The sequence below is a fragment of the Anolis carolinensis genome, chromosome 4 (genome assembly GCF_035594765.1).
Source record: "Anolis carolinensis isolate JA03-04 chromosome 4, rAnoCar3.1.pri, whole genome shotgun sequence".
Lineage (NCBI taxonomy): Eukaryota > Metazoa > Chordata > Lepidosauria > Squamata > Dactyloidae > Anolis > Anolis carolinensis.
This window is the reverse complement of record NC_085844.1, coordinates 185,120,768-185,147,369: the sequence shown is the minus strand read 5'-3', so window position 1 is coordinate 185,147,369 and position 26,602 is coordinate 185,120,768. Positions and strand designations below refer to the sequence as shown.

The 26,602-nt window shown below is 40.1% G+C and overlaps 1 protein-coding gene across 4 annotated transcripts in view; it reads right to left on the bottom strand.

Moving 5' to 3' along the window:
• The window catches only part of eri3 (ERI1 exoribonuclease family member 3), a 283,942-nt gene that overhangs the window by 238,503 nt on the left and 18,837 nt on the right, over positions 1 to 26,602 (bottom strand). For all 4 annotated transcript variants that reach the window (XM_008109512.3, XM_062978374.1, XM_016993221.2 and 1 more), the window contains exon 2: positions 19,913 to 20,184. In XM_008109512.3, the coding sequence (XP_008107719.1) occupies positions 19,913 to 20,161 (249 nt within the window). In that variant the 5' untranslated portion in view covers positions 20,162 to 20,184. The remainder of the gene's footprint in view (positions 1 to 19,912; positions 20,185 to 26,602) is intronic.

Below are 26,602 nucleotides of genomic sequence, written 5' to 3'. Positions count from 1 at the left end.
CACAATATCTGCTTTGAACTGGGTTATCTGAGTTCACACTGCCATATATTCCAGTTCAAGGCAGATGATGTGGAATTTTATTCAGCTGTGTGGACAGGGCTTAAGACTCATACATTGAGTTCTGCTCAGGTAATGTAGCCTTCCTTCTTCCTACCGAGTCCCCAGCATTCCCGGAAAAGCTTCTCAGGGGTCTCATTCAACACACTGCATTGCACTGAAAAGGGGAAATCAGTAATGTATCCACCAGAAGAAAAGATACCATGAGCACAAACCAAATTCCCCCTCCCTCCTGCAGGTTTATCCACTTCTGAAATTGGCCCCTGTAAGTTAAAGGAACCCCCTTGAACCAGATGTGGGGGGCACAGTCCACAATAAAACAACCCTAATTTCTTCAACACTGAATGTTACCTTCAACGACAAAAATAACAAGTATAGTCGAAGAATACTATAAGTGTACTCCTACCCCAGGGCATATTTTCAGTGCTCTTTAAAATCTCACTTTGGGTCTTATTTTTGTGGTGTTGTTTTAATTTCAAAGCCATTCTAGTCTCAGAGGTAAAGTTGCAAATACTAATACAGCATATAAATTAATTGAACAGAAGTTGCAAATTAAAGTATTATTATTGCAAAGTATTCGAATCAAATATATTATAATTATGAACTTATATACAACAACATTTATTACATGTGGCCTTAAAGAGAACCACCTGGACAAGGCTCTTCCCCAAGGGACTTACAATCTAAGAACAGACAGATGGAAAACAGAGGAAAATGTACACATTACATGTTGACAGGCAAATGCATTGTCACTCACATGCCACGATGTTATATCACAATATTGCACACTGAACTTCATTTGCACATATCTAGAACTAACAGTATTTTGGACTTCAGTTTAAATGATTATTGTACAGTCATTCAGGGCACCAATGAAACTCATTTGTGTCCATAACCCTGTGACTATTTTCTACAGCGAAACTATATCGATGAAACCAAGGAGAACATTCCATTTTAAACTATTTAAATAATAAAAAAACAAAAATGTACATAGCCTTGTTAATTTTTTTAAAAAAGCTTTACCAAGCCCCTTTACAAAGGATCTGCCAATGATTAAAATATACACATGGAATTAAAAAAAACATCCAAGGAATAAGAATGATAAAGTCTTTTGTCTCTTTCCTCCCCACTCCACCCCCTCCTGAGTTTAATGTAAGAGAAGTGACAATTTGCTTGGTGTCTTTAAAGGATAATTTGTCTGTGTTATTTAATAGAGAAGCATGATGCTAAAGCTCTGGAGTGCAAATGAGCCTACTGAATGATAGCCAAGCATGGAGTCTCTCAAATCACTTGTGGAGAGAAGAGAGGATAAAAAAAAATTGCTCTTTAATATTCAAAAACAGTTTGCAAAATTTAATCAAAGCACAGCAAAAGCTAACATTTTTACTACTTTGACATTTTTATTAGTGCTTTCATAAATTTTTAAAAAACATGAATAGAATTAGTTTAAAAACAGCAAAAATTGCCTGAAAACATCTGGAAGAGGAAAAATAAGCAAGAAGAAAGACAGAAAATTGTATGCTGAGCAATATTTACATCTTAAGAAGACTTACGGAAGACTCGGCCCCCCTCTGACCTGCGGCCTATCCCCAAGTGCACCTATGACAGGCGACCAGTTTCCTCCCCTCCTACCCTGGTGTTGGTGAATGCTAGGTCCATAAGGAATAAAACTGCTACTATCAGAGATTTTCTTACTGACCAGGGAGCTGACCTAGTGTGTATCACTGAAACCTGGATCCAAGAGGGGGACGAGATCCTACTCCAGGAAATAACATCTCCAGGTTATGTAATCACCCACCAGATGCGGAGTGGGAGGTGGGGGGGTGGGGTGGCTATGCTCTCCCGAGAAAGCTTTTCTCTTAGGGCAGTTCCTGTTGTGGACATCTCTGGCACTGAATGTGTTGGTCTGGTGTGGGATTCCCCTGAGAGCATGGCCTTTCTGCTGGTGTACCGTGCGCCTAGTGCACCAGCAGACAGCCTATCCCAGCTGCTCGAGACTGTGTCGGAGTGGTCCTTGAGGTTCCCCAGACTTGTTGTCCTGGGGGACTTCAATGTCCACGCTGATACGGACTCTTGCTCAGCAGCGGCTATGGACCTAGTGTCTACCATGGAGACACTAGGACTCTTGCTCTGCAGTACTGGGCCCACGCATCAAGCAGGACATACGCTAGACTTGATCTTCAGCGCAGGAATTCAAGTGACCCAAGCCTCTATTTTAGAGGTTCCATGGTCGGATCACTGTGCCCTGAGAGTCAGGCTGGAGCATGCCTACCCACCTGGCAAGGGCGCCGAGCCGATTTGGGCTCGCCCAAGAAGACTTATGGAACCTAGTAGGTTCCAGAATGCTCTGAAGGATCTGGAGCCTGTCAGCGACTCAATCGATGTGCAGGTGGACATGTGGAACATCAGGCTGTCCAATGCACTCGACGAGATCGCCCCTAGACGCCCTCTCCAACCCCGCCGAAATCGGTCTCCTTGGTTCACCGAGGAACTTCGATCGATGAAGCGGGAAAAGAGACGGCTAGAGGGCGTGTGGCGAGAACTTCATGACAGAGCTTCGAGATCAGCTTACAGGGCATTTATGGAGTCCTATGAGCATGCTACCATCGAAGCAAAGAGAGTATACTATGCCTCTTTGATAGAGTCCGCCAGCTCACGCCCGGCAAAATTGTTCAAAATAATTAGATCTCTAACGACGGTTCCTACCAACCCAAAAAGTGATGATCAGACCCCTTCAGCCGAGGCTTTTCAAAGCTATTTTGCTGACAAGATCTCACTACTACGCCGGGACCTCCCCGCCACAACTGATACAATGAGAGAACTTGAGACTCCGTGGCCACTTGCTGGGCCCACCCTCGACCAGTTCATCCCACTGGACGCAGAGGGTCTCGATAGGCTCATAGCTGCAGCTAGACCGACCACTTGCTCCCTTGATCCGTGTCCCTCTTGGTTAGTAAAATCCTGCTTGGAGGGATTACGTGACCCGCTGCTGAAGATAATAAACAGCTCCCTTGAGCAAGGAGTCTTTCCAGAGGGATTAAAAGAGGCAGTGGTCTCTCCTCTGCTGAAAAAACCAGATTTAGATCGTTTGGTTCCCTCCAGCTACCGCCCAGTTTCGAATCTTTCATTTCTGGGCAAGGTGATTGAGAGGGCAGTAGCGGTGCAGCTGCAGCAGTTCCTAGACGACACAGCCGGACTGGATCCTTTCCAGTCTGGCTTCCGTGCGGGGCATGGGACAGAGACTGTATTGGTTTCCATCACAGATCATCTCCGATGCCAGCTTGACCGGGGCGGGTCGGTGTTGCTTGTGTTATTGGATCTCACAGCAGCATTTGACACAGTCGATCACAATCTTCTGACCCACCGCCTTGCCGTTGCTGGAGTTAGGGGGACAGCTTTAAATTGGCTGGCCTCCTTTCTTCACAACCGTGGACAGCGAGTGGAGAGGGGGGCCTGGTCTCTGAGAGGTCCCCTCTACATTGTGGGGTTCCTCAGGGGGCCATTCTCTCCCCTCTGTTGTTTAACATCTATATGCAACCACTTGCTCAGCTGGTCCGAGATTTCGGGCTCGAGTGTTATCAATATGCTGATGACACTCAGCTTGTGTTAAAGATGGAAGGCCAACCGGAGTCTGTACCCGACAGTTTTCACCAGTGCCTCGAGGCCATTATTGGATGGTTGCGTTCCAGTAGTTTGAGGGTGAATCCAGCAAAGACGGAGTTCCTATGGCTGGGCCGACCGGGCAGTGGGGATATCCAGTTGCCAACCCTGGATGGTGAAGTGCTACGCCCGTCTTCACTAGTAAAGAGTCTGGGAGTCCTCTTGGACCCTTCACTGACGATGCAGGCCCAGGTCTCCGCCGTTACCAAAACTGCCTTTTTTCATCTTCGGCAGGCTAGACGGCTAGCCCCCTATCTATCTAGGGACAACCTGGCTACAGTGATCCAGGATACAGTCATCTCAAGACTGGATTACTGTAATGCCCTTTACATTGGCCTTCCTGTGTCGGTGATCCGGAAGCTCAAATTGGTGCAAAATGCAGCTGCCCGGCTCCTTGCGGGAGTCCCCATAAGATGCCACATAACACCAATCTTACGGCAGCTGCACTGGTTACCAATTGAGCACCGGATCACTTTCAAAGTGATGGTGCTTACCTTCAAGGCCTTACATGGTCCAGGGCCGATGTACCTGAGGGACCGCCTCACCCCTTACAAACCCCAGAGATCCCTCCGTTCTGAGGACCAAGACCTGCTGGAAGTCCCCAGTTTTAAGACCTTGCGTCTAACTGCAACTAGACGCAGAGCCTTTTCAGTAGTGGCGCCATCTCTGTGGAACACCTTGCCACCTGAAGTTCGTGCCTTGCGGGACTTGTTGGCCTTCCGCAGGGCATGTAAGACACACCTGTTTCGGCAGGCTTTTGAGTTCTGTTGCTGATGTTTTAAAAGGTGCTTTTAGGATGTTTTAAAGATTTTTTTTAAATGATGTTTTTAAAATGTTTTTTAAATTGTTGATTTTAGCCGGTTCTTGTAAGCCGCTCCGAGCCCTAGGGGAGTGGCGGCATATAAGTTTGGAAAATAAATAAATAAATAAATAAATAAATGCCTACTGAAGAGGGAAATAAATTAAGCTTCTGGGCCACAACCATAACACTGCTATCCAACACACTGAGACCACAACTGGAGTGCACAGTATTGTATTACAGTAAGATGAAATGAATAAAGTATTTTAGAAACTTGTAAATAGTCACTCATAAGGTTGTCTGGTGGGCAGCAACTTAATGTAACATACGATATGGGAAATTCAGTGCTCCAACCTTGAAAACTATGTACAATAAAAATTCACTATCACGGCAATGTTACTTTTGATCATCAGAATTTGAATGGACTTGAATGAAAAAGATATATATCTATATATATAAAAATGTAATATTCGTTTTACTACGGAGTAAACAACAAAACCACTGAACCAAATCACACCAAATTTGGCCACAAAAGACATAGTCATCCAAAATATGTATTTCAATAAAAAAAAAAACCTAGAAAAATAGTCCAAATTACAGAGGATGAGGAAGAGCCTTTCTCCCCTTATTGTCAGTTAGAAAGGTAGGCTCTGCTGCCTTTAGCCCCCCCCCCCCTTGCTGACTTTAAGCCCCGTGCCTTTCGTATCCTAGCAACTCCCTCAGCCAAAATGGCACCCAGGGCACGGGCAGAGTTAGGCCTGATCCACACTGCCTATAAATACAGATTATCTGATTTAAACTTGATTATATGGCAGTATAGATTCAAGGTCCTTCCACACAGCTATAAGACCCATTTATAATCTTATATTATCTGCTTTGGACTGGATTATCTTGAGTCCACACTGCCATATAATCCAGTTCAGTGTGTATTTTATACAGCTGTGTAGAAGAGGCCTCATATAATCCACTTCTAAGCACATAATATAAGATTACAAATATAATATGAAATAATTACTGTGGTATAATAATATAGAACAATATAATCTCTAAAATCAGGACAGTAAATAAAGAGCAACACTCTGAAAGCAGGGAAATTGGGAATTCCAGAAAGGAAACAATCAGGGCCAGCTCACACTTCCCAACAAAGGATTCCCCCAGGCAGGAAGCAGCCAGGCTTTGAAGCTGCAAGGCCATTAAATGCTAATCAAGGTGCCTAATTGCAGCATTCATACCTGCCACACCGAGACTATTAATTGCTATTCAACCTGACCAACCAAGGATTCCTCAAAGTAGAAAGTGGCCAGGCTTGCAAGCAGCAAGGCTATTCAGTGCTATTCAACCTGGCCAACCAAGATTTCCCCTAGGTGAAAAATCTCCAAGCTTTGAAGCCACAAGGCTACTCCGTCCCATTCAACCTGGCCTAGCAAGCATGCCCTATGTAGAAAGCAGCCAGGCTTTTAAGCTGCAAGACTATTCAGTGCAATTCAATCTGGCCAAACAATGATTCCCTACAAAGGAAGTAGCCAGGCTTCAAAGCGGCTCTTTGATTGAGGGTGTTACTCCAGTTATTCCAGAAAACGGCCAGGCTTTGAGGCTGCAAGGCTATTCACTGCTATTCCACCTGGCCAACAAATGAATCCCATAAGCCACAGCAACTCTTGGCCGGGCAAAGCTAGGATAGATAGATAGATAGATAGATAGATAGATAGATAGATAGTTTATCATAAATATATAGACATATTTAAGTAACATGTAGCATATGCACAACTCCTTCCCTACAATGTAAAGAAAACACCTTAATGTAGACCATTGTCAATACTTACTCCTACCAAGAAGGCTCTAATATTCTATCATCACAAAGCACAAAAAGTCTATAATTCATCAAATAAGAAACCATTTGTCACACTGAAATGATATTTGGATTAGAAAATTTCCTTTATTATATTGAACAAGTTGTCCCAATTTATGTTAAAATTAGATTAAAACAGTTGAGTTACAGTGACTGGATACTCAACTGTCAACAGGAACTCAACTGGTAATCTGGAGTTTTCTTATTGCTGATAATGGTGTTTAAATTTTACCGTTCTTTGTTTCATTCCCCACATGGCCAAGGAAAGGAAGCAGCCTCTGACTGCATTGAGATCTCTCCATGCCAACTGAACTACAATAGAAACAACACCTGTGACTTTAACATCATCTTTTCTTCTCCTGGATGACTTCTTGATGTCTTTAGCCTGATAAAAAAGCAGTGACGCTTCAAAAGCTTGCATGGTATATTTTGTGCATTTCAGTCGGTCAATAAAGTTATTGCTCTTTTACATTTGGAGTGATTTTCACCATTTCCAACATTTTTGCAAATAAATAATATATGTATAAAGAATTGCATTTATGCATACTGAAATGTGATGTGAAACACAGCAACACATATGCATAGCTTATTGTGTGTGTGTATATATGTGTATATATGTGTGTGTGTGTGTGTATATATATATATTCTATTTAGTGTTTACATAAAGGTTAGCAGTATTAGAGAATGTAGAATTCAGTGCATTAAAAAAATGAAACCTTTAGGATTAGAAAATATTCTGTTTAAGTGCAACAGATATTCTAATAGCATTCATTCATTCATGTCATTACTAATACTACCCAGTTATCTATCTAGCTGAAAACATTTTGAAATAAAATAAAGAACACAATCAACTGAGAACAATCCATATCTTTAAAAGCAATACAGAAAGAACCAATAAGCCAACAAAAATTGAAAAAATCAACAACATAAAAACAGCACTAAAATCCAGCAGAACAGCCATTTCCATCCCATCTTTGGCTATACAAGCCACAATTGATAGAAGCAGTGATCTGATCAAAACTGGAAGACAGCAAGTAGCCCTCCAGAATATATACATTATTGGACTTTACAAGAAGCTGGACAAATTTGAAAGTCTACATTGTATAGCATACATTTCACTAAACATTAATTTACCCTTACGCCAACTTCAGTATTGCCTCCAGCCTACAGAAAAATAGGGTTGAGGCTGAAACTAGGGGCTTCACAGAGTAATTGGAATTAGCATCCACACTTGGAACAACCTGTTTCTTTGCCTGGTTCTCAAGCTTTAATAACATTGTCTGTTCTTAACCCCTGAAAGAAAATAATTGTAACTAATCAACGTTTGACTTTAGGACTTTATCATCCAAGTAAAACAGACATTATTAAAAGGCATGCACATTTTAATATTTTCTTTCCCTTTAGAAAACACACATATTGCTCAGTAAGACCAATAACACTTTCTTTGTTTGTTAAAGTATGGCAACACTCTATGGTAACGCAATAGCTAAGCTTCAGTTCTAAAACACTTAAAAATAATGGGTTCTATTACAAGACAGTAGCTTCTGATAAGCTCTCATTTGGGCTTTTAAACAATGGAGAAATATAGTTTGTGAACAATGACAATAAAGGAAGAGACAAAATGAAAGTAGTGAAAGCAGAATTAGAACAAGATGCTGTTGAGACTCCTGTTCACTTAAACATCAGGCAACATGGTTAACAATCAAGGGTGATCGAAACTGTGATCCAACATCCATAGGAGTATAGGCTCCATTGAACTGGAAACTCACAACAGGCACTGTTTTTTGTTGTAGTTCGGGTAACATTCCCCAACAGGAAGAAGATACATCGGATACATCTATCCCCATCACAAAGCCTCTCCCCGACACTTCCTCACTACTCTCAAGTGTCACACGTAAGACAACTCAAGAGGTATTTATATTTCTCCATTGTACTGCTGCTAAGCAGTTTTCCATTAGGAGGACAGACGACCTCCAAACATAAAAAAGACTATAAGACAAACAACACACATCGAGGCAGGCTATATTAAAACAGCTGGAAGAAATAAAATACTGAAAACACCACAGCTGAAATTTAATGATTGTCCAAACTATGGTCTATTTATGAAAACTACAACACTACAAAAAGATTTACTAAGAAATCTGATGCCCTGGGGAAAAGATCAATGTCTTTATTTTCCCACCCACTCATTTTTTTTCTTGCCTTCCTTGTGAAACAAAACAGAAAATTCCTACTAAAAAGCTTGCTATTCCAGTGTTCCCAGGAGGGGGAGGTAGCAACCCCCACTAAACAATGTTTTCTCCACTGGTATCTACAGCAACAGATACCAGTCCTATGATATCAGCACTAGTGCTCACTAACAATGTTAGCTAGCCTTGCAATGAAATGTAACCAGTGACGCTCTTTGGTACTTTCCATTTAAACTTCCATTTGGAGAGCAGCACCATTTGGGGAGCCTGCCGTCCGTCCTGCTAATAAAGACAAGTGTTGGGACCTTTAAAGCTGCCATTCATCTTATGCCTTTATTAAATTCAATTTTCCTAAACCCATGATACATCATGAAATTAGGGGCTGACATTCCTGCGGAAACAAAAATATCTATCAAACATAAAAAGGGGGGAAAGCGCTCCATTACTCAGAATTTATGGCTTAAAGCCGATCTGTTTCCACTTTTTTACAAGCATATGGTTTGTTTTAGATATCCAAAATGTTATTACAGATCTAGAATTTCATTAGAAGCTATTATGAAATGGTAAGCACTTACACACACAACTGAGTAGGCTGGTTTTCTGAGCACACAGACTCAAATTGGCAACTTAGCCAGCATTAAAAACACTATATTACATTCATATTGTCAATCGAATTCAAAGAATGAATGGCAGAGAATTAAAATAAGAGAAAGAGAGATCGATGCTAGAGGTCTACCTATAGTTAAACTGACTTTAAGTTCAGTCCTATGCTATGATGGTCTCACTAGGCAATGGGGGTCAATTAAGAACATTTTTGCTGAAGAAATCTGAAGATCCAAACACAATGCACAAAGAGTTTAAGACGTCACCATTCTACTTATACGCTTCCATTTATTTTTTTACTTAAAAAACCCAATACACAAAGACTGTCTTGTTGCCAAACTACCTCTGTTATGAACTCTGTATAATGCTCCCTCTCTGCTCAGTTGCACTTTTTTAACCATAACCAACTACTGGCAACTCCACAATCCACTCTTTGGCATATAATCTAGTCTAAGGAACCATACATGAACGTGGGACCAAAGTCATATCATTGACTAGATGCACTATGATCTAATTGTGCTATTTCAGCTTCCCAGTTACCACTTCTGTTTACACCCTAAAGCTTTTAGAATTTTGTAAAAGATAGACTACTATAAAAACAATTGAAAGAGTATTTATATTTATGACTAAGATTATAAACCCAGGTGATCCTGTTTCTTCTGCTAAAACACACTGACACAGCAATTTGTACCAAAAAGAGAAAGAGAGAGCTTGAGGATTCAAATTGCTACTGATGAAGTAATATAGTTTGAAATAACATCATTGTTATAAACACTAAACACCGATTTGTTCTGAAGCATTCTACACATAGCTCTAACTCAACACCGCAGGTATTTGCATTTATATATCAGGATTTCCCATAGTTTTAATCTGTGAAAAACTACTCAAAAGCAGCAAAACACACAGAAAGAAAATATTTAAATTATAGAACACCCTTAGCTAACAAGCCTGTTTCAAATCAGCTCGCTTATAAGAATCTACAGTATTTACATTCTAAAGATTTGGCAGCCCATTAAGAGCTTCTGACCCACCATCCACAAAGGAAAATGCACATACAAATACAGCCTGCAGCCATCTTGTGTAACTTGCCTACCCCACCAAAATCATCAAAAATAGATGAGGGGCTGAATCTCAATTGGTCTGTTGAAAGTTTAAAAAAGCTTCCCTTTCCATGCGATGAAGGAAAGTCATGAGGCTCTGTGATTTCAGCACTACACATTCAATCTATTTTACACACCCTCCAAAACAAAACAAAAATAGCATATTGAGAAGAGAGGAAAGAAAAACACACTGAAGAAAACAGAATTATGAAGTTCTCACTAAAAGGAAGAGCTGCAACTAAGCCAATTCGAAGAAATCCTAATTTGGGAACCACAAAACATATTCACACAAAAGCACAATCCTGGACACAGTGCTAATTAGATTACAGAAATGATTTCCCCAAAAACACATTCAGGCTCTCCAATGTCTAACTGGGTGGTGAGTAATAAACTCTTTTAAAAAGTATATATGTATTGGTCATTGATAAGATTACATCCTTTTTTTATTAAAAAAAAGAAACCCTGTAATAAAGAATTTATTTTGCCCATGCTTACAAACAAATTAATAAATATAAATAATGAAAGCTGCCACAAGAAAATCAACACTGTCTGTTCTCATTGAAATAAAAAAGCCTGCTGCTGTTGATAGTAAGAGATGTTTCTGATAAGAGAACGAAGGATGTTAAAAGACAGCCTGCTTATGCCTCTAAGAATGGAAGACAGGAATTCAATGGAAGCATCTCATTTTAATCAACAGTTTTTCTTCTTTTCTTTTGCAAAGGGGGGGGGGGAGTCATTTTATGTACAAGAAGCTTGTTTCTTAAACAAACACTTGTGTTTTTGATTTACACCACAGGCTGCTCCTAAATAATTTATGGCGGGTTAAATTTATTGCACAGCCCTGGCCGGCTGCAAATTCGAATTGCCAAATAATTAGATTTTAGGGCAATGCTTATAAATTATCGGCCGATTTGTCCGGACTTGTTTGTCAGTCGCTTTGTGCTCCAGGTCATCTTTGGCATTTCGCTGTTTGTGTTTTAATTGCTGATTTACACTTTGACAGATGAGAGTTGATGCCTCCAAGTTTGGGGGAGGGAGACATAGACAAGTCAAGAGATCGTAGGCGGCTGGGGTTCCTTCCCTCCTCTTTTTTCCAAGGCAATTAGATGAAGGGACAGCATGTGGACAGTAAGGGCCCAGTGAGTTTTTAATTATTATTTTAATGAGAGCTGGCTGAGTTGAGCAGTCCTGCACTGGCCTCCAGGGGTAATGGACAACATGACTGAACAGCCGGCCACCCATCCCCAAATCCAGGCTCAAAGATTCAGCAAAACTGACCACTCAGGACAACTGCAGAAAGAAAAAAATTAAGAGCTTCACTAAATTGATGAAGAAGAGCCAACCATTCTTGCACACATTTGCACACAATTTCATCATTCCAGTTCACAATATCTCTCTTGAATGTTCAGGCTGGTGTGTTAATCAGGTACACCAAAGAGACTTTTCAAGTCAGCATTTTAACACCAAATTACCTTTATCACAGTTATTTGGAGAAAACAAAATATATATGCAGTTGGCAATTCAATTAAACATATACATGAGAAGGGAAACACATAAAAAGCCAATGATAAGACACTGCACATTCCCATAGATGAACATGGAGAAGACAGTGAAGTGTCAAGTGATAAAGACAATTAGATGCTAATTTCTGCTGTTACAGTTTAAACTCATATGGCTTTCTTCTTTATTTTTTTCAAAACATATCCTGTCATTTCACAGATGTAGAATGATTTTTCCTTTTAGTCATCTGAAATGCATCTCCAAAATCACACTTAGAGAATGTCCTATAAAATCTAATCCCACAAGATATACACTACTTAAGTCTCCTTGTATTCATTCTAACAAACCTATTCTATCTGTGCTTTTTTATCCAAAATCACAACCACAAAAAATAAAATCTCCAAATGCAATTTTTCTATGCATCCATGGAGGTCACTGTTGAATCACACACCATATGTAGACCTCTCTGAAACCAACCATTTCAAAATGAACCATTTCACTGACCTAGAACAGGGACCAGTACAATGTACTGGTTTGAGTGTTGGACTAGGACTCTCAGCCACAGAAACTAACTAGGTGATCTTGGTCAATTCACATTCGTGGCCTCAGAAAATGCAAAGGCAAATCCCCTGTGAACATATCTTGCCAAGAATATCATGTGATAGGGTCACCATAAGTCAGATACGACTTGAAGACACACAACAACACTCTCTCTCTCTCTCTCTCTCTCTCTCTCTCTCTCTCTCTCTCTCTCTCTCTCTCTCTATCTATCTATCTATCTATATATATATATATATATATATATATCTGAATGAATGTTTGAATGTGTAGGTATATATGTCCGTCACCAATTGTATAATGTCTGTCACCACTTAAGTCTATTAAAGGTTGGAATACACACGTCGCAGTTTTTATTTCAGCAGAATTTTATCGTATTTCCCAAGGTGCTTCCTTTCTTATAATAGACCTAGACACACCCTTGTGTGTAACTCACTTTAGGAAATTTACAGAGTTAGTATGGCGATTCTTCCGCAAACAGATCAAGTTCTTCTTCTGCTAACAGGCATTTGGGGAAGGGGGAAAGGCAGCCTCTGGGGAGGTTGGGTGAGATGGAGGGTATATGAGTTTTAAACGCCTTTTTTGTTACTGTATTTTAATTCTGTTTTTACCACACTGTTACTATTTAATTGTTTTTTTAACTTTTATATTGCTCTTTTTAAACTTGTCTAGTGTGGATTGTTAGCCGCCTTGAGTCCCCACGGGGAGAAAGATGGGGTATAAAGATAATAATAATAATAATAATAATAATAATAATAATAATAAACCACCACCACCCCACCCCCGCAGGTGCCACCTTGACGTGGTGGTGGGGGGGGGCTTAACTGCTCCAGTGATGACTGAGGGCTGTGCTGGCGGTAGTGTAACTACCGGCAGGTCCAACCAAGCCAGAGAGGCCTCAGCTGAGGAGCAGAACTAAGAGCACCTAACCCATTAACATTATGGAGAATCAAACCAAAACGAAGTCTATACTAGCTCGGTTGTCGCCCAGGATAAAAAGGTGGATGCTGCTGATTCTGGACATCCATCGACAAGTCGGCTACGGAATCCAAATACGAATGAACAGTCACAGAAGCGGCAGAAATATACAATGCCAGAAAACCGCACAGTTATGAAATGATATTACAACTCTGAACCTCAAAAGCGCGGCTACCAAAAAAAGGATGCATCAACCATGGAAACAAGAGTACCCTGACTCACAGATAACAGAACCCCGACTGGCTGACCAACGAAGATTCATAATCAGAAACAAAGTGTTCAGTGAAGTTGAACTCGAAGAAATCCAGAAAATCTGCAAAGCAAATTACCATCAGACCACAGCACAGACAGCAGCAGAGACTTCAGCAACACTTGGAATGGTGGAACAGATTGAACCAGAAGAAAGTGTGGCGCTTTTGCAAGAATTTGAAGAACCAGCACTTGAAACACCTGTTGAACCACCAGGAACCTTGACAGCAAGACAACAAGAGCTCAAGGATAAGATCATGGCTCATGCTGCAGCAAATGCAATAAGAAAGCAGTTCCCAGCTCTAAAAACAGTGCCCAAGAGACACCTGGCGCCTCTCATGAAAGATATGAATGCAGTACTCTCCACTGTCCAAATAACATCAATTGAACAAACAAACCAGTTTACCTACAGTGCAGCAGTGATAGTAACAGAAGAGCTTGGGCTCCTACAACCAAGGCAGCCCCAAAGAAAATCGACTAGAAAACCAAAGTGGAAGGTCAGGCTAGAGTTGAAAATCAAGAAACTAAGATCAGATGCAAGTAACCTGAAAAATATGAAAGAGAAGAAACTGAAGAATGACAAAATCAAGCAATACCTGATCAGAAAGTACTGGCTGAACACCAGAAAAATTGAAGAAGCTTTGGAAATCGTGAAAGAACAAATTACAGCAACAGCTAGAAAAATTGAAAGATATGAAGCCAGAATCATTCAGTACAGACAAAATCAATTATTTCAATCAGACCAAAGACGGTTCTACCAGAGCCTTAACCAAACAACAGACACAGTAACCATAAAGCCAGAGAAAACTACTACAACAAAGTTCTGGAAAGAACTTTGAGAACATAATAAGAACTACAACAAAAATGCTGGGTGGATAAAGGAGTTTGAAGGAAAATTCTCACAGAACAAAATGGAACAGATGGAAATAACAACTGAAATGATCAGCAAACGAGCACAAAAAGTCAAAAACTGGACATCGCCTGGTAGTGATCAACTTCATGGATTTTGGCTCAAACATCTGATTAGTTTACATGGAAAAATGGCCCAACAATTCAATGAGATGCTGCAGAAAGGAAGTATCAGTGAATGGCTAACAACTGGAAGAACATACCTGATACAAAATGATCCTGCAAAAAGAGCATCACCAGGAAACTACAGGCCAATAACATGTCTGCCCACTATGTTTAAACTACTGACTGACATCATAGCTGACAGAATTCAAGACTATCTTGAAGAACTATCTTGTGAGAGCTGTTCGGCAGTGGAACTCTCTACCCCGGGCTGTGGTGGAGGCTCCTTCTTTGGAGGCTTTTAAGCAGAGGCTGGATGGCCATCTGTCGGGGGTGCTTTGAATGCGATTTCCTGCTTCTGGATGGCCCATGAGGTCTCTTCCAACTCTACTATGCTATGATTCTATGATTCTATAAAAAAAAATCTTGTCAGATGAACAGAAAGGCAACAAACAGAAAAGCAGGGGCACAAAATACCAGTTATTGAATGACAAAATGATTCTGGAGAACTGTAAAAGCCGAAAAGCTAATCTTCACATGACGTGGATTGACTACAAAAAGGCCTTTGACTCACTCCCACACAGCTGGATCATCAAGTGCCTGGATGCCATCGGGATTTGTAAAAACATTGGCACCTTTATTGAAAACATGATGGAGCACTGGAAAACCGAACTGTTTGTTGGAAATGAAAGCTATGGACTTGTCAACATCAGAAGAGGAATTTTCCGGGGAGATTCATTGTCCCCTCTGCTTTTCATTATTGCCATGATCCCTCTGTCAACAATCTTACAAAAAACAAATCTCAGCTATCAAACATCTAAGAAATCTCACAAAATTTCACATCTGATGTACATGGATAACCTAAAGCTGTATGGGAAAATGGAAACTGAAATCCAGTCTCTGACCAACACTGTCCGAATTTTTAGTAGTGATATCAGCATGGAGTTTGGTTTGGACAAATGTTCGACAGTGGCATTGAAGAAGGGAAAAATCATTGAAAGTGAGGGCATAAATATGCCTAATGGCCAAACAATAAAGTGTCACCAGCCAGAGGCCTATAAATATCTGGGCATATTACAGCTGGACAACATCAAGCATGAACATGTGAAAACTGTGGTCAGTAAAGAATACACACAAAGGGTCAGAAAAATTCTCAAAAGCAAGCTCAATGGAGGCAACACCATCAAGGCCAAAAACACCTGGGCCATACCTGTCATAAGATATACTGCTGGGATCATAAACTAGACACAGGCGGAACTGGACAACTTGGACAGAAAAACAAGAAAACTCATGACCATTCATCATTCACTGCACCCTCGCAGTGATGTTGACCGGCTATATCTGCCTAGAAGATCAGGGGGCACAGGACTCTTACAAGTAAAACAAGCAGTCAAAGAAGAAGAACATGCCCTGGCAGAATATGTAAAGCAAAGTGAAGAACCTGCTTTGATTGAAGTCAAAAATCAGAAACTCCTCAAAGCACAGCAGACAAAAAATCAGTACAAGAAAACCGCACTACAAACTAGAGCTGACAGCTGGCACAACAAAACATTGCATGGAAAGTTCCTTGACAAAATTGAAGGAAAAGCTGATAAGGAGAAGACCTGGCTATGGCTCACGAATGGGACCCTGAAGAAGGAGACAGAAGGCCTGATCCTTGCAGCCCAGGAGCAAGCCATCAGGACAAATGCAATTAAGGCCAAGATCGAAAAATCAGCTGATGACCCAGAATGCAGACTCTGCAAGGAAACCGACGAAACCATTGATCATATCCTCAGCTGCTGTAAGAAAATCGCACAGACAGACTATAAACAGAGGCACAACTATGTGGCCCAAATGATTCATTGGAACTTATGCCTCAAGTACCACCTCCCAGCAGTAAAGAACTGGTGGGATCACAAACCTGCAAAAGTATTGGAAAATGAGCACGCAAAGATACTGTGGGACTTCTGAATCCAGACTGACAAAGTTCTGGAACACAACACACCAGACATCACAGTTGTGGAAAAGAAAAAGGGTTGGATCATTGATGTTGCCATCCCAGGTGACAGTCGAATTGACGAAAAACAACAGGAAAAACTCAGCCGATATCAGGACCTCAAGATTGAACTTCAAAGACTCTGGCAGAAACCAGTGCAGGTGGTCCTGGTGGTGATGGGCACACTGGGTGCCGTGCCAAAAGATCTCAGCCGGCATTTGGAAACAATAGACATTGACAAAATTACAATCTGTCAACTGCAAAAGGCCACCCTGCTTGGATCTGCACACATCATCCGAAAATACATCACACAGTCCTAGACACTTGGGAAGTGTTCAACTTGTGATTTTGTGAAACAAAATCCAGCATATCTATCTTGTTTGTTGTGTTATACAATAAAATAAATAATAATAATAATAATAATAATAATAATAATAATAATAATTTGCTCTTTAACCTGTCCTTGTTCCAGTGATCTAAAATCCACCCCTCTAATTCTTATACTATTTCAAGACTCTAGATTCACATTAAATGCACACGAGTAAAGAAATATAACTTCAACATAAGAAACAAGATTTCTTTTTTCGTTATGGTATTTTTTATTGAAGTATCTTTAGTGCCTCTGCAGATTTCTACAAAGCAACAACACGATGGCCCTGGACACAGAAATGAATTGTACAGGTGAGCCCCAACACAGTAGATGAAAAGCTTCAATTGAATAACGTCCAGCCTTAATGCACTATTTTCCCTGAAAAATATATAGCCAAAGTGCAACAGCACATATTGTTACATTCCACAGCAAGGACTTGGGGGGGACAGCTCCTTAAAGTTGTTGTAATCATATTCTACTCATGCTCCATTTTTACTGCTGGCTGTAAACTAGCTCTACATGCATCATGGTTTGCATCAAAATGCACACACACCAAGCCCATATCCAAAGAGAAATGGCAGAGTCAATTTACGGTTTTGACAGGTCATACTCCTGAGGCTGGGCACACCAGAAATAGTCAGGAAAAAAATGACATCGCTTATAAAAACCAATGGCACCCTCCAAACAGATTGCCAAGACTATAGGAGTGGCAGATTGGATTGGTTTCTTAATTCAGATTAGTTTTCTCAACAAGATAATGCAAATGGAGACACATCTTCAAGACAATGAACACCAGACTGTGGCCCAGATTTATGGACATCCTTTGAACCAAATTACTTCAGTCCGCCTGTGGTCTGATTTGCAGAAGGAGGCTTTGTCTCAGCACTATCACCATCCCAGGTGCCTCTGGTAAGGACATACAAGAGTCTTCTTCATAGCTGCTTCCAAGTAATGGGACTCTCAGATAAATATTTTTTGATGTGAGGAAGCTTTTGATTTTTAATGCATACAGCAGATAAGCCGTTTAACTGAGAGTGTAGGGGTTTTGTTGCATTAAATTTTAAAGTGTCTTGTAATGCTGATTTAATCTGAGTTTTTAAAATAGAAATGTAGCTTAACTATATTTTAACTTTTTTATTAATTGTTTAACTGGATTGGATCTTGGTTTCTATACTGGGGAAAAGGCAAGATATAAATAAATAAATAAATAATCAAATAAAATTATTTAGGGCTACAAACTCACCCACCCCACACCCACACTCTAGAAACATACTTAGAAAGGAGAATATCACAAAAGACAATGAGTTCAGCTCCTTCCAGAAACCCATCCACCTAAGCATGGGTTAGGCGGATTTAACGAGTAATATGATAACGTCGACATGGTCCGATTGAAGGCTGAAGCATGAGGTTTTTAGACAAATGGAGCTAATTTACATATGTTTTAATTTTTATAATGTATTTTAATGATGTATTTTTATAGTTTTAATTGATTGTGTGTACTGTTTTTGTTTTACTGTTGTGTTCTTGGCATTGAATGTTGCCAACTGTGTAAGCCGCCCTGAGTCCCCCGGGGTGAGAAGGGCGGGGTATAAATTCTGGAAATAAATAAATAAATAAGCATCATTCTCACACAATAGATCTTAAAATATTTAGGAGAAGATGAACTAAAATTGTTTTGATTTTTAATACATATGCGGGAATGGGGGAATGTTTACTTTTCAACTCAAGGAAGTGCCTGACTTATTCATATTGGCTCACAAATTCTAGAGTCTAAACTCTGAATTAAGACAGGCATGTTTACAGGACTCCTCAGAAATCCAAAATTCGGAATGTTCAATACTATGGTGACCTAGAGATTCATTTTTATTTAGCAACCCATTCTAATTTCAAAATCTAAACAGTGAGACAGAAGATCTCTACAGTCACAAAAATCTAAGCTGCACAATACATAATTGCATATGTAATATTCTGGAAATCTCCCCTTTCATTTTTAAATTAATACTCTTGGCCTGCTAAACTGTGAAGAAGCTGGAAAATGACAAGGCGTTATCCACATATAGAAGAGGAAAGAGAACCAAAGAAAAGTGTATACAATTGCATTTTATCATTGTGAAGGAATGATTTTCATAGGAGCTAAAATACATCCCTAAATATGCTTGCACTCCCAATGTGTCCCAACATTTCAGATGTCTCATTGCTTTCCAGCATACAACCTTCCACTAACCAAAATCATTTCCCTAAAAACTACAAATAGTTTTTAAAAGAATGAATCAATAAAATCAACCAAAACACTGCATATTTATTCTTTCTGAACATTGTCAAAAATTCTTCAGCTAAACAAAAACAAAGCAGAGTAAAAACCTAGAACCAAAAATCTAAACCCAATACATAAATCACTTAAACAACAGAATTTAAGAAATGTTTGTCCAAGAGGTTTCTACATTAGCAGTTCCAAGGCAATTTCAGCAAAGGCAACTATGAAATCAACAACCATGGACAGGCCCACAACAGCTGGAAGTTACATTTAGACCAATACAACTATCATTAGGTTTCTAAATTACCAGCTAAGTCAGGGCTTCCCAAACATTTCATGATTGTGACACGCCTCTTTTAAGGGGTTAAACCAACCCCTTATAAGAGATACAGACACATACATAAATTGTAATAACAAAATGTGTGGGGGACACAATATATCGCATGAAAACCTTTTATTTATATTTGTTTAAAAATTTCACATAGACTCAAAGGGTTTTTGTTCCATTTGTGCGACACCCCTACACATTGTAGCTGACACATTAATGTGTTGTGACACACAATTTAGAAAGCTCTGAGCTAAGTGAAAGAAGGTACAAAGGGAATTTAACACATTGAAGTGATATAATCCCAGTTTTTCTACATAATCCAATGAAAAGGATTGTATATTCACACACAATGATTACTCACTTGCATGCTACGCTCATTAAAAAGTGAATGCTTTTTTAAAAAACAGGGAATTAATTATCAATTATTACCTGGGGATGGATCTGTGGCTTGTCACATGTGGCCTCAAAATCCAGCACTAGGAAGTAGTGATATCTCTGGGGGGGAAAGGATGACATTGCTGCCATGGAAGCAAAGCCGTGGGACGCCAGTTTCCCGGTTGTAGTGGAACCGCACCCCTGGGAAACTCCAAACAACAGAAAGAAGTGCAGGGTATTTCTTGATCTTTGGAGTAACCAGAGGCGAAGCCTTGTTGCTGTGGTAGAGAAAAGTGCTACCATTGAATACCTTGCAGCATCTGCAACTTTGGAGAAAAAGGAAAAGAAGCAAGTGTTATTTTACAAACACATAATTCCCTTTACTCTCATGATGGAAATACAAGTTCCACTTTAAATATGGGTGGAGAACTGGAAAGAGTTCTTACTAACCAAACACTCAAGTTTAAAACATGTGTATTCTGCCTTTCAAAGCATCTGAGAAGCTAACAAAAGTACCCTAAAATAGTAACACAATAAATGAGATGACTAAAATGCCAAATAAACAGCCAGAATAAAAACTGCATCTGAATGGGAGAATGAAATACTTGAAACATATCCATCATTTCCCACAAAAACAACAAACAAACCTATTTCAACACCAAAAAGAGAAGGGAATTATGTTAGGACACAAGAAGACCATGATTACAAGTCTGATAGTTGATTGCATGTCAAGTCACCCCATAGGCTTTCAGTGATTTAGACAGATAGTTAAAATTCACAGTATATAGAAAGTCCCCATGTTCTCACCAGGTGTACCTGTGAGGATGGCAGGACAGACAGAAGGTCCACCACAGATCCACCAAAACCAGGGCAGATTTGTATGGGAGGATACAATCCTTCAAATAACCTGGATCTGAACTGTATATGGCTTTTCAGGTCATATCCAGCACTGTGAATTGTGTCAAGAAACAGAAGCGCAGCCAATGAACATCTCCAGCAGGTGGCTATGTAGCCCAGACACAGGAAAATTTCCAACAATTCCTAACAGATGGTAAGCTAGCTGGGATTTCTGGTATTTGAAGTCCAAAACACCTAGAAGCTAAAGTGTGCCCATGCCTGGTCTAGCCTCTTTTTGGAGTGTATTTAGAAAAAGAAACCTTGCCACCTCTCTAGATAATTGGTTCCACTGTCCAACAGCTATTATCATTAAGAAGTTCCTTTAATGGTCAATCAAAATCTACTCTTCTGTTACTTAAAACCATTAAACTTGGTCCTACTCTATGGGTAGAAGAGAACAGCCTGCATCCTCCTTTCTGTGACAGCCCTTGACGTATTTATAGAGGACACCTCTCAGTCTTTTAATCAAACAGAACATGCCCAACTCCCAAGACATCTCATATGTTTTGATTTCCATTTCTCGTATCATCCTTGTTGCTTCTCTGGACCTGTTCCAACTTATCTTTATCCTTCCTAAAATGAGTTGACCAAAGCTGGATCCAGTCAGACCTCCAGAAGAGATGTGACTGGTATAAAGTATAATGTGAGACTATTATTTCCTTATCTTGAAAAATACAGGATAATATCTTCGCTTCTGGGCTAAGTTTCCTAGGTTGCTCTATAGTTTCCAGTTATGTTATTCAATGGAATACTGAGCACAAACTAGAAGAATCCTTGTATTCATTACATCCCATGTTGAGACACCACTAATACTTTTAACATACTAAGGACTGTATGGTGGATTACCCAACACATTTTTATTTTGGACTATGCACACATTAACCATAAACAGATGATACATTCAATGCCCTACAGTAGTGCGTTATCTATACTATACATCACATGCTAGATATCAAAATTCACAGCTTGTCATTCGATTTTATCTTGCCATAAATATAATCCGAAAGGGGAGAAAAGTATAAATCCAACAGTCACTCTCAACTCCAGTGTGCTCTTTGAGACACCTGAAGTTAAATGTTGCCTTAGCAAGTTCCCATAAATTCAGTGGGACCATTAGACATAGGTCAGAGTGATCTGATGACTAACTGCAAGCCTTTTCCCCCAGGCTATGCTGACAGAAATTAGCTACAGCAATGCAATAGTCCATGGGCTGGCACAAGTTAGCAGGCAATTGGCTGTTGGTCTATGCAGTTTCCAAGAAAGAAAGAAATAGGGTCAATGAGTACAAATATTATGCTGGTTCATAACCTATTTGGGGGGGGGGGGGGGTCCCCTGTCAATCTCTGCCATCAAACTGCTATACTCTACAGAATTGCATAGCCCCAGATCTACCTTTTGTTGGCATATACGTTACTAACCCTTTCCTGCAGTAAAAAAGAGGAACAAGCACCCTGCCATTGCAAAGAGTAGAAAACATATACAGTAGAGTCTCACTTATCCAACATAAACAGGCCGGCAGAACGTTGGATAAGCAAATATGTTGGATAATAAGGAGACATTAAGGAGAAGCCTATTAAACATCAAATTGGGTTATGATTTTACAAATTAAGCACCAAAAACTTCATGTTATACAAGAAATTTGACAGAAGAAGTAATTCAATACGCAGTAATGTTATGTTGTAATTACTGTATTTACGAATTTAGCACCAAAATATTACGATATATTGAAAACATTGACTACAAAAATGGCTTGGATTATCCAGAGGCTTGGATAAGTGAGTGTTGGATAAGTGAGACTCTACTGTATACCAAAACAGAAAGACAGGCAAGACCAATTGTCTGTGAACACAAAAGATATTTAACTGCTCTTCTGTATCTATTTGTCCAATCAGGTAAATCACGTATATGCCAAAACATATACTTAATGAGGTAAATAATATATCCTGGTGAACAGTTAAGGCTATATTTATCTGAGAGAGGAGCAAGGAAGATAACTGGAGATAAGCAGGTCAGGTAAATAACCTCTGCATAGAAAGTTGTTTGGGTTTGGGGGGGGGGTGTTTTGGGTTTTTTTATAGAATAGGCCAGTTGGTACTCTTCTATTATTCGGGCGGAGGCCACTAGGGGCATTTTTTTTATAGAATAGGCCAGTTGGTACTCTTCTATTATTCGGGCGGAGGCCACTAGGGGCATTAGAGAGAGAAGGATAGTCCATTTTATGGGAGGAGAGTTGAAGGAGGAAAACCATTTCCCCCTATTTTGCTGGTTATCCCCCGCTCCCCCCTTCCCATATCATAAATGACAGGAACATAGGTGGGAGGGAGGCACAGGGGAAAAGGTTTTCCTCTTTTCACCTTCCACCCTGATAAAATGGACTATCCTTCTCTCTCTAGCACACCCTAGTGGCCTCCAACCGGATAATAGAACAGTACCGGCCAGTTCAACACACAGGACAAAGAGGGAAGACAAATAGCATAACTGTGATGATTGCAGAACCTTGGTAGAAATTAAATTCACTCACAAGGAAATCTTGGAAATTACTTTAATACTAGGTTACTACTCTACAGCAAAGTAGATTCCTCAGATTCCGAAAGATCCTCCATCCAGCCTCCAGGTCTTCCAGTCTGAACCAGTTCATGTTATCAGTCTCCTTCCCACTCAGGGACCCAGATGTTTTTACTCCTTGACCTTGGCTATGAAACTCGTGGTATGCAGGTGTTCTAGTGTCTTCAACACACCAGATACTGATCCATTATAATAACTGAAACATCTTACAGTAGAATCTCACTTATCCAACATAAATGGGCCGGCAGAACATTGGATAAGCGAAAATGTTGGATAATAAGGAGGGATTAAGAAAAAAGCCTATTAAACATAAAATTACATTGTTATTTTACAAATTAAGCATCAAAACATCATGTTTTACAACAAATTGACAGAAAAAGCAGTTCAATACACAGTAATGTTATGTAGTAATTAATGTATTTATGAATTTAGCACCAAACATTGCAACATTTACTACAAAAAACATTGACTACTAAAAGGAAGACTGCATTGGGTAATACAGAACATTGGATAAGTGAAGCTGAGATAAGTGAGACTCTACTGTACTTCCATAAAGTAACAGGTAAAGCCTTGGAAGCTGGAAAACCAAGCTAAAATATAATAAACAACCGCCCTTATAGCCTAACACTGTATTTATCAGAGAGATTTCTCATCATAACACCTGTCTTTCCATCTAGTGTTTTTTATTGTCATTAATAAATGCATTACAGCCAAATAGAAGTTAGTAACAGTCACGTCCAACCCATCATGGAGTAACATGTATTTGAAAGAGATGTCTTCTAAATCTTCAAACCTGCCAAGCTATGTAGATATAGGCCTATCAGGCAGATGAAATGATCTCAAATAAAACAGGCTTCTGTAATATTTTACCATAGCAAAAACCATGCCACACCAACTGTACAGAAAAGTACACAAGAAAGAAAAAGGCACAACTATATCAGAATACTATCAATAAATGCACCAAAATCCATCAATTCATGCACATATTAACTCTGCTATTATATTTTCAACAGCAAACTCCCCTAATTTTGACATCTTGCCCTGAAACATGAGAATTGCCTCCTACAGTCCTTCAAATATTAATAAGATTAATTGCAACAATTTTAATATCTGCACGGAACTGAAGTTGCCATCAACACACATTCATGTTTTCAGAAACCTCACACTAGAATCATAGAATCATAGAATAGTAGAGTTGGAAGAGACCTCATGGGCCATCCAGTCCAACCCCCTGCCAAGAAGCAGGAAATCGCATTTAAAGCACCCCCGACAGATGGCCATCCAGCCTCTGTTTAAAAGCCTCCAAAGAAGGAGCCTCCACCACAGTCCGGGGCAGAGAGTTCCACTGCCGAACAGCTCTCACAGTCAGGAAGTTTTTCCTGATGTTCAGGTGGAATCTCCTTTCCTATAGTTTGAAGCCATTGTTCCGCGTCCTAGTCTGCAGGGCAGCAGAAAACAAGCTTGCTCCCTTTTCCCTATGACTTCCCCTCACATATTTGTACATGGCTATCATGTCTCCTCTTAGCCTTCTCTTCTGCAGGCTAAACATGCCCAGTTCTTTAAGCCTCTCCTCATAGGGCTTGTTCTCCAGACCTTTGATCATTTTATCAATGATACAGTGATCATTTTGATCACTAGCATTTCTGGACATGGAAAAATCAAATCTAGTGAAAAGAGTTACTGTACATATTCATGTATCAATCCAGAAATTTTAATTAAAAAATTACCCCCAAAAACTAGCTAACTTATCACAGGTCAATGTAAGTACTGTACCTTAACTCTTAAAAAAAGCAGAATGACTTCTGAGTAAAGTGATGAAAAGTGAGAAATTTGTCTTGAAAAAACCTAAAACAATCACCAGTCCTTTTGACTCCCTTTACTGTTGTGCCGCTTCTGGCATTTCTGAATACCTGGATGGGAAAATGCCAGTGGCCATGAGTGGCTGCCCAATGAGGTGGTGCAATCTCCTTCGCCTCTCAGCAATATGACCGCCAAGTTATCCACAGATCATATCAAAAGCTATAATTTTGTTCCCAAAACCTGCCCTCAATTTATACATGAGATCGACTTATACACAAGTTAGTACACAAGTATATACAGGCAGTCCCTGAGTTACAAATATCCAACTTACAAACAGCTCATAGTTAAGAACGGGGGTGGGACAACAGGAAGTGAGAGAAATCTACCCCTAGGAAGGGAAATTCACTCCTGGAAGAGTTATCATAGGGAAAAGGTGTCTCCACTAAAACTTTATCCCCAATCCTTGTTTCCACAACAAGCCAATTTTTTTCAAAATCCAATTATTGCAGGGACAGGGGCAGAAACAGAACAGCAACACAAACAGAACAGGGATGTTAAACCTTCTCTAGGCTATTCAAAGCTGACCACGCGTTGCTGTGGCTTATGGGAATCATTTGTTGTCTAAGTGGAATAGCAGTGAATAGCCTTGCAGCCTCAAAGCCTGGCCGTTTTCTGGAGTAGTTGGAGTAACACCCTCAATCAAAGAGCCGCTTTGAAGCCTGGCTACTTCCTTTGTAGGGGAATCATTGTTTGGCCAGATTGAATTACACTAAATAGTCTTGCAGCTTAAAAGCCTGGCTGCTTTCTATATAGGGCATGCTTGCTAGGCCAGGCTGAATGGGACAGAGTAGCCTCATGGCTTCAAAGCCTGAGGATGTTTCACCTAAGGGAAATCTTGGTTAGCCAGGTTGAATAGCACTGAATAGCCTTGCTGCATGCAAGCCTGGCCGCTTTCTACTTTGAGGAATCCTTGGTTGGCCAGGTTGAATAGCAATTAATAGTCTCGGTGTGGCAGGTATGAATGCTGCAATTAGGCACCTTGATTAGCATTTAATGTCCTTGCAGCTTCAAAGCCTGGCTGCTTCCTGCCTGGGGGAATCCTTTGTTGGGAAGTGTGAGCTGGCCCTGATTGTTTCCTTTCTGGAATTCCCAATTTCCCTGCTTTCAGAGTGTTGCTCTTTATTTACTGTCCTGATTTTAGAGATTATATTGTTCTGTATTATTATACCACAGTAATTGAATCTACACTGCCATATAATCCAGTTCAAATCAGATTATCTGTATTTTATAGTCAGTGTGGATCAGGCCTAACTGAGTGGACACTGAGAGGACGGGGCCTAAAGGCAGCAAGGGGGAGGGGGGGGCTAAAGGCAGCAGAGCCTACCTTTTTAATTGGCAGTTAGGGCTCTTCCTCATCCTCTGTAATTTGGACTATTTTTCTAGGTTTATTTGATTAAAAGACATATTTTGGATGACTATGTC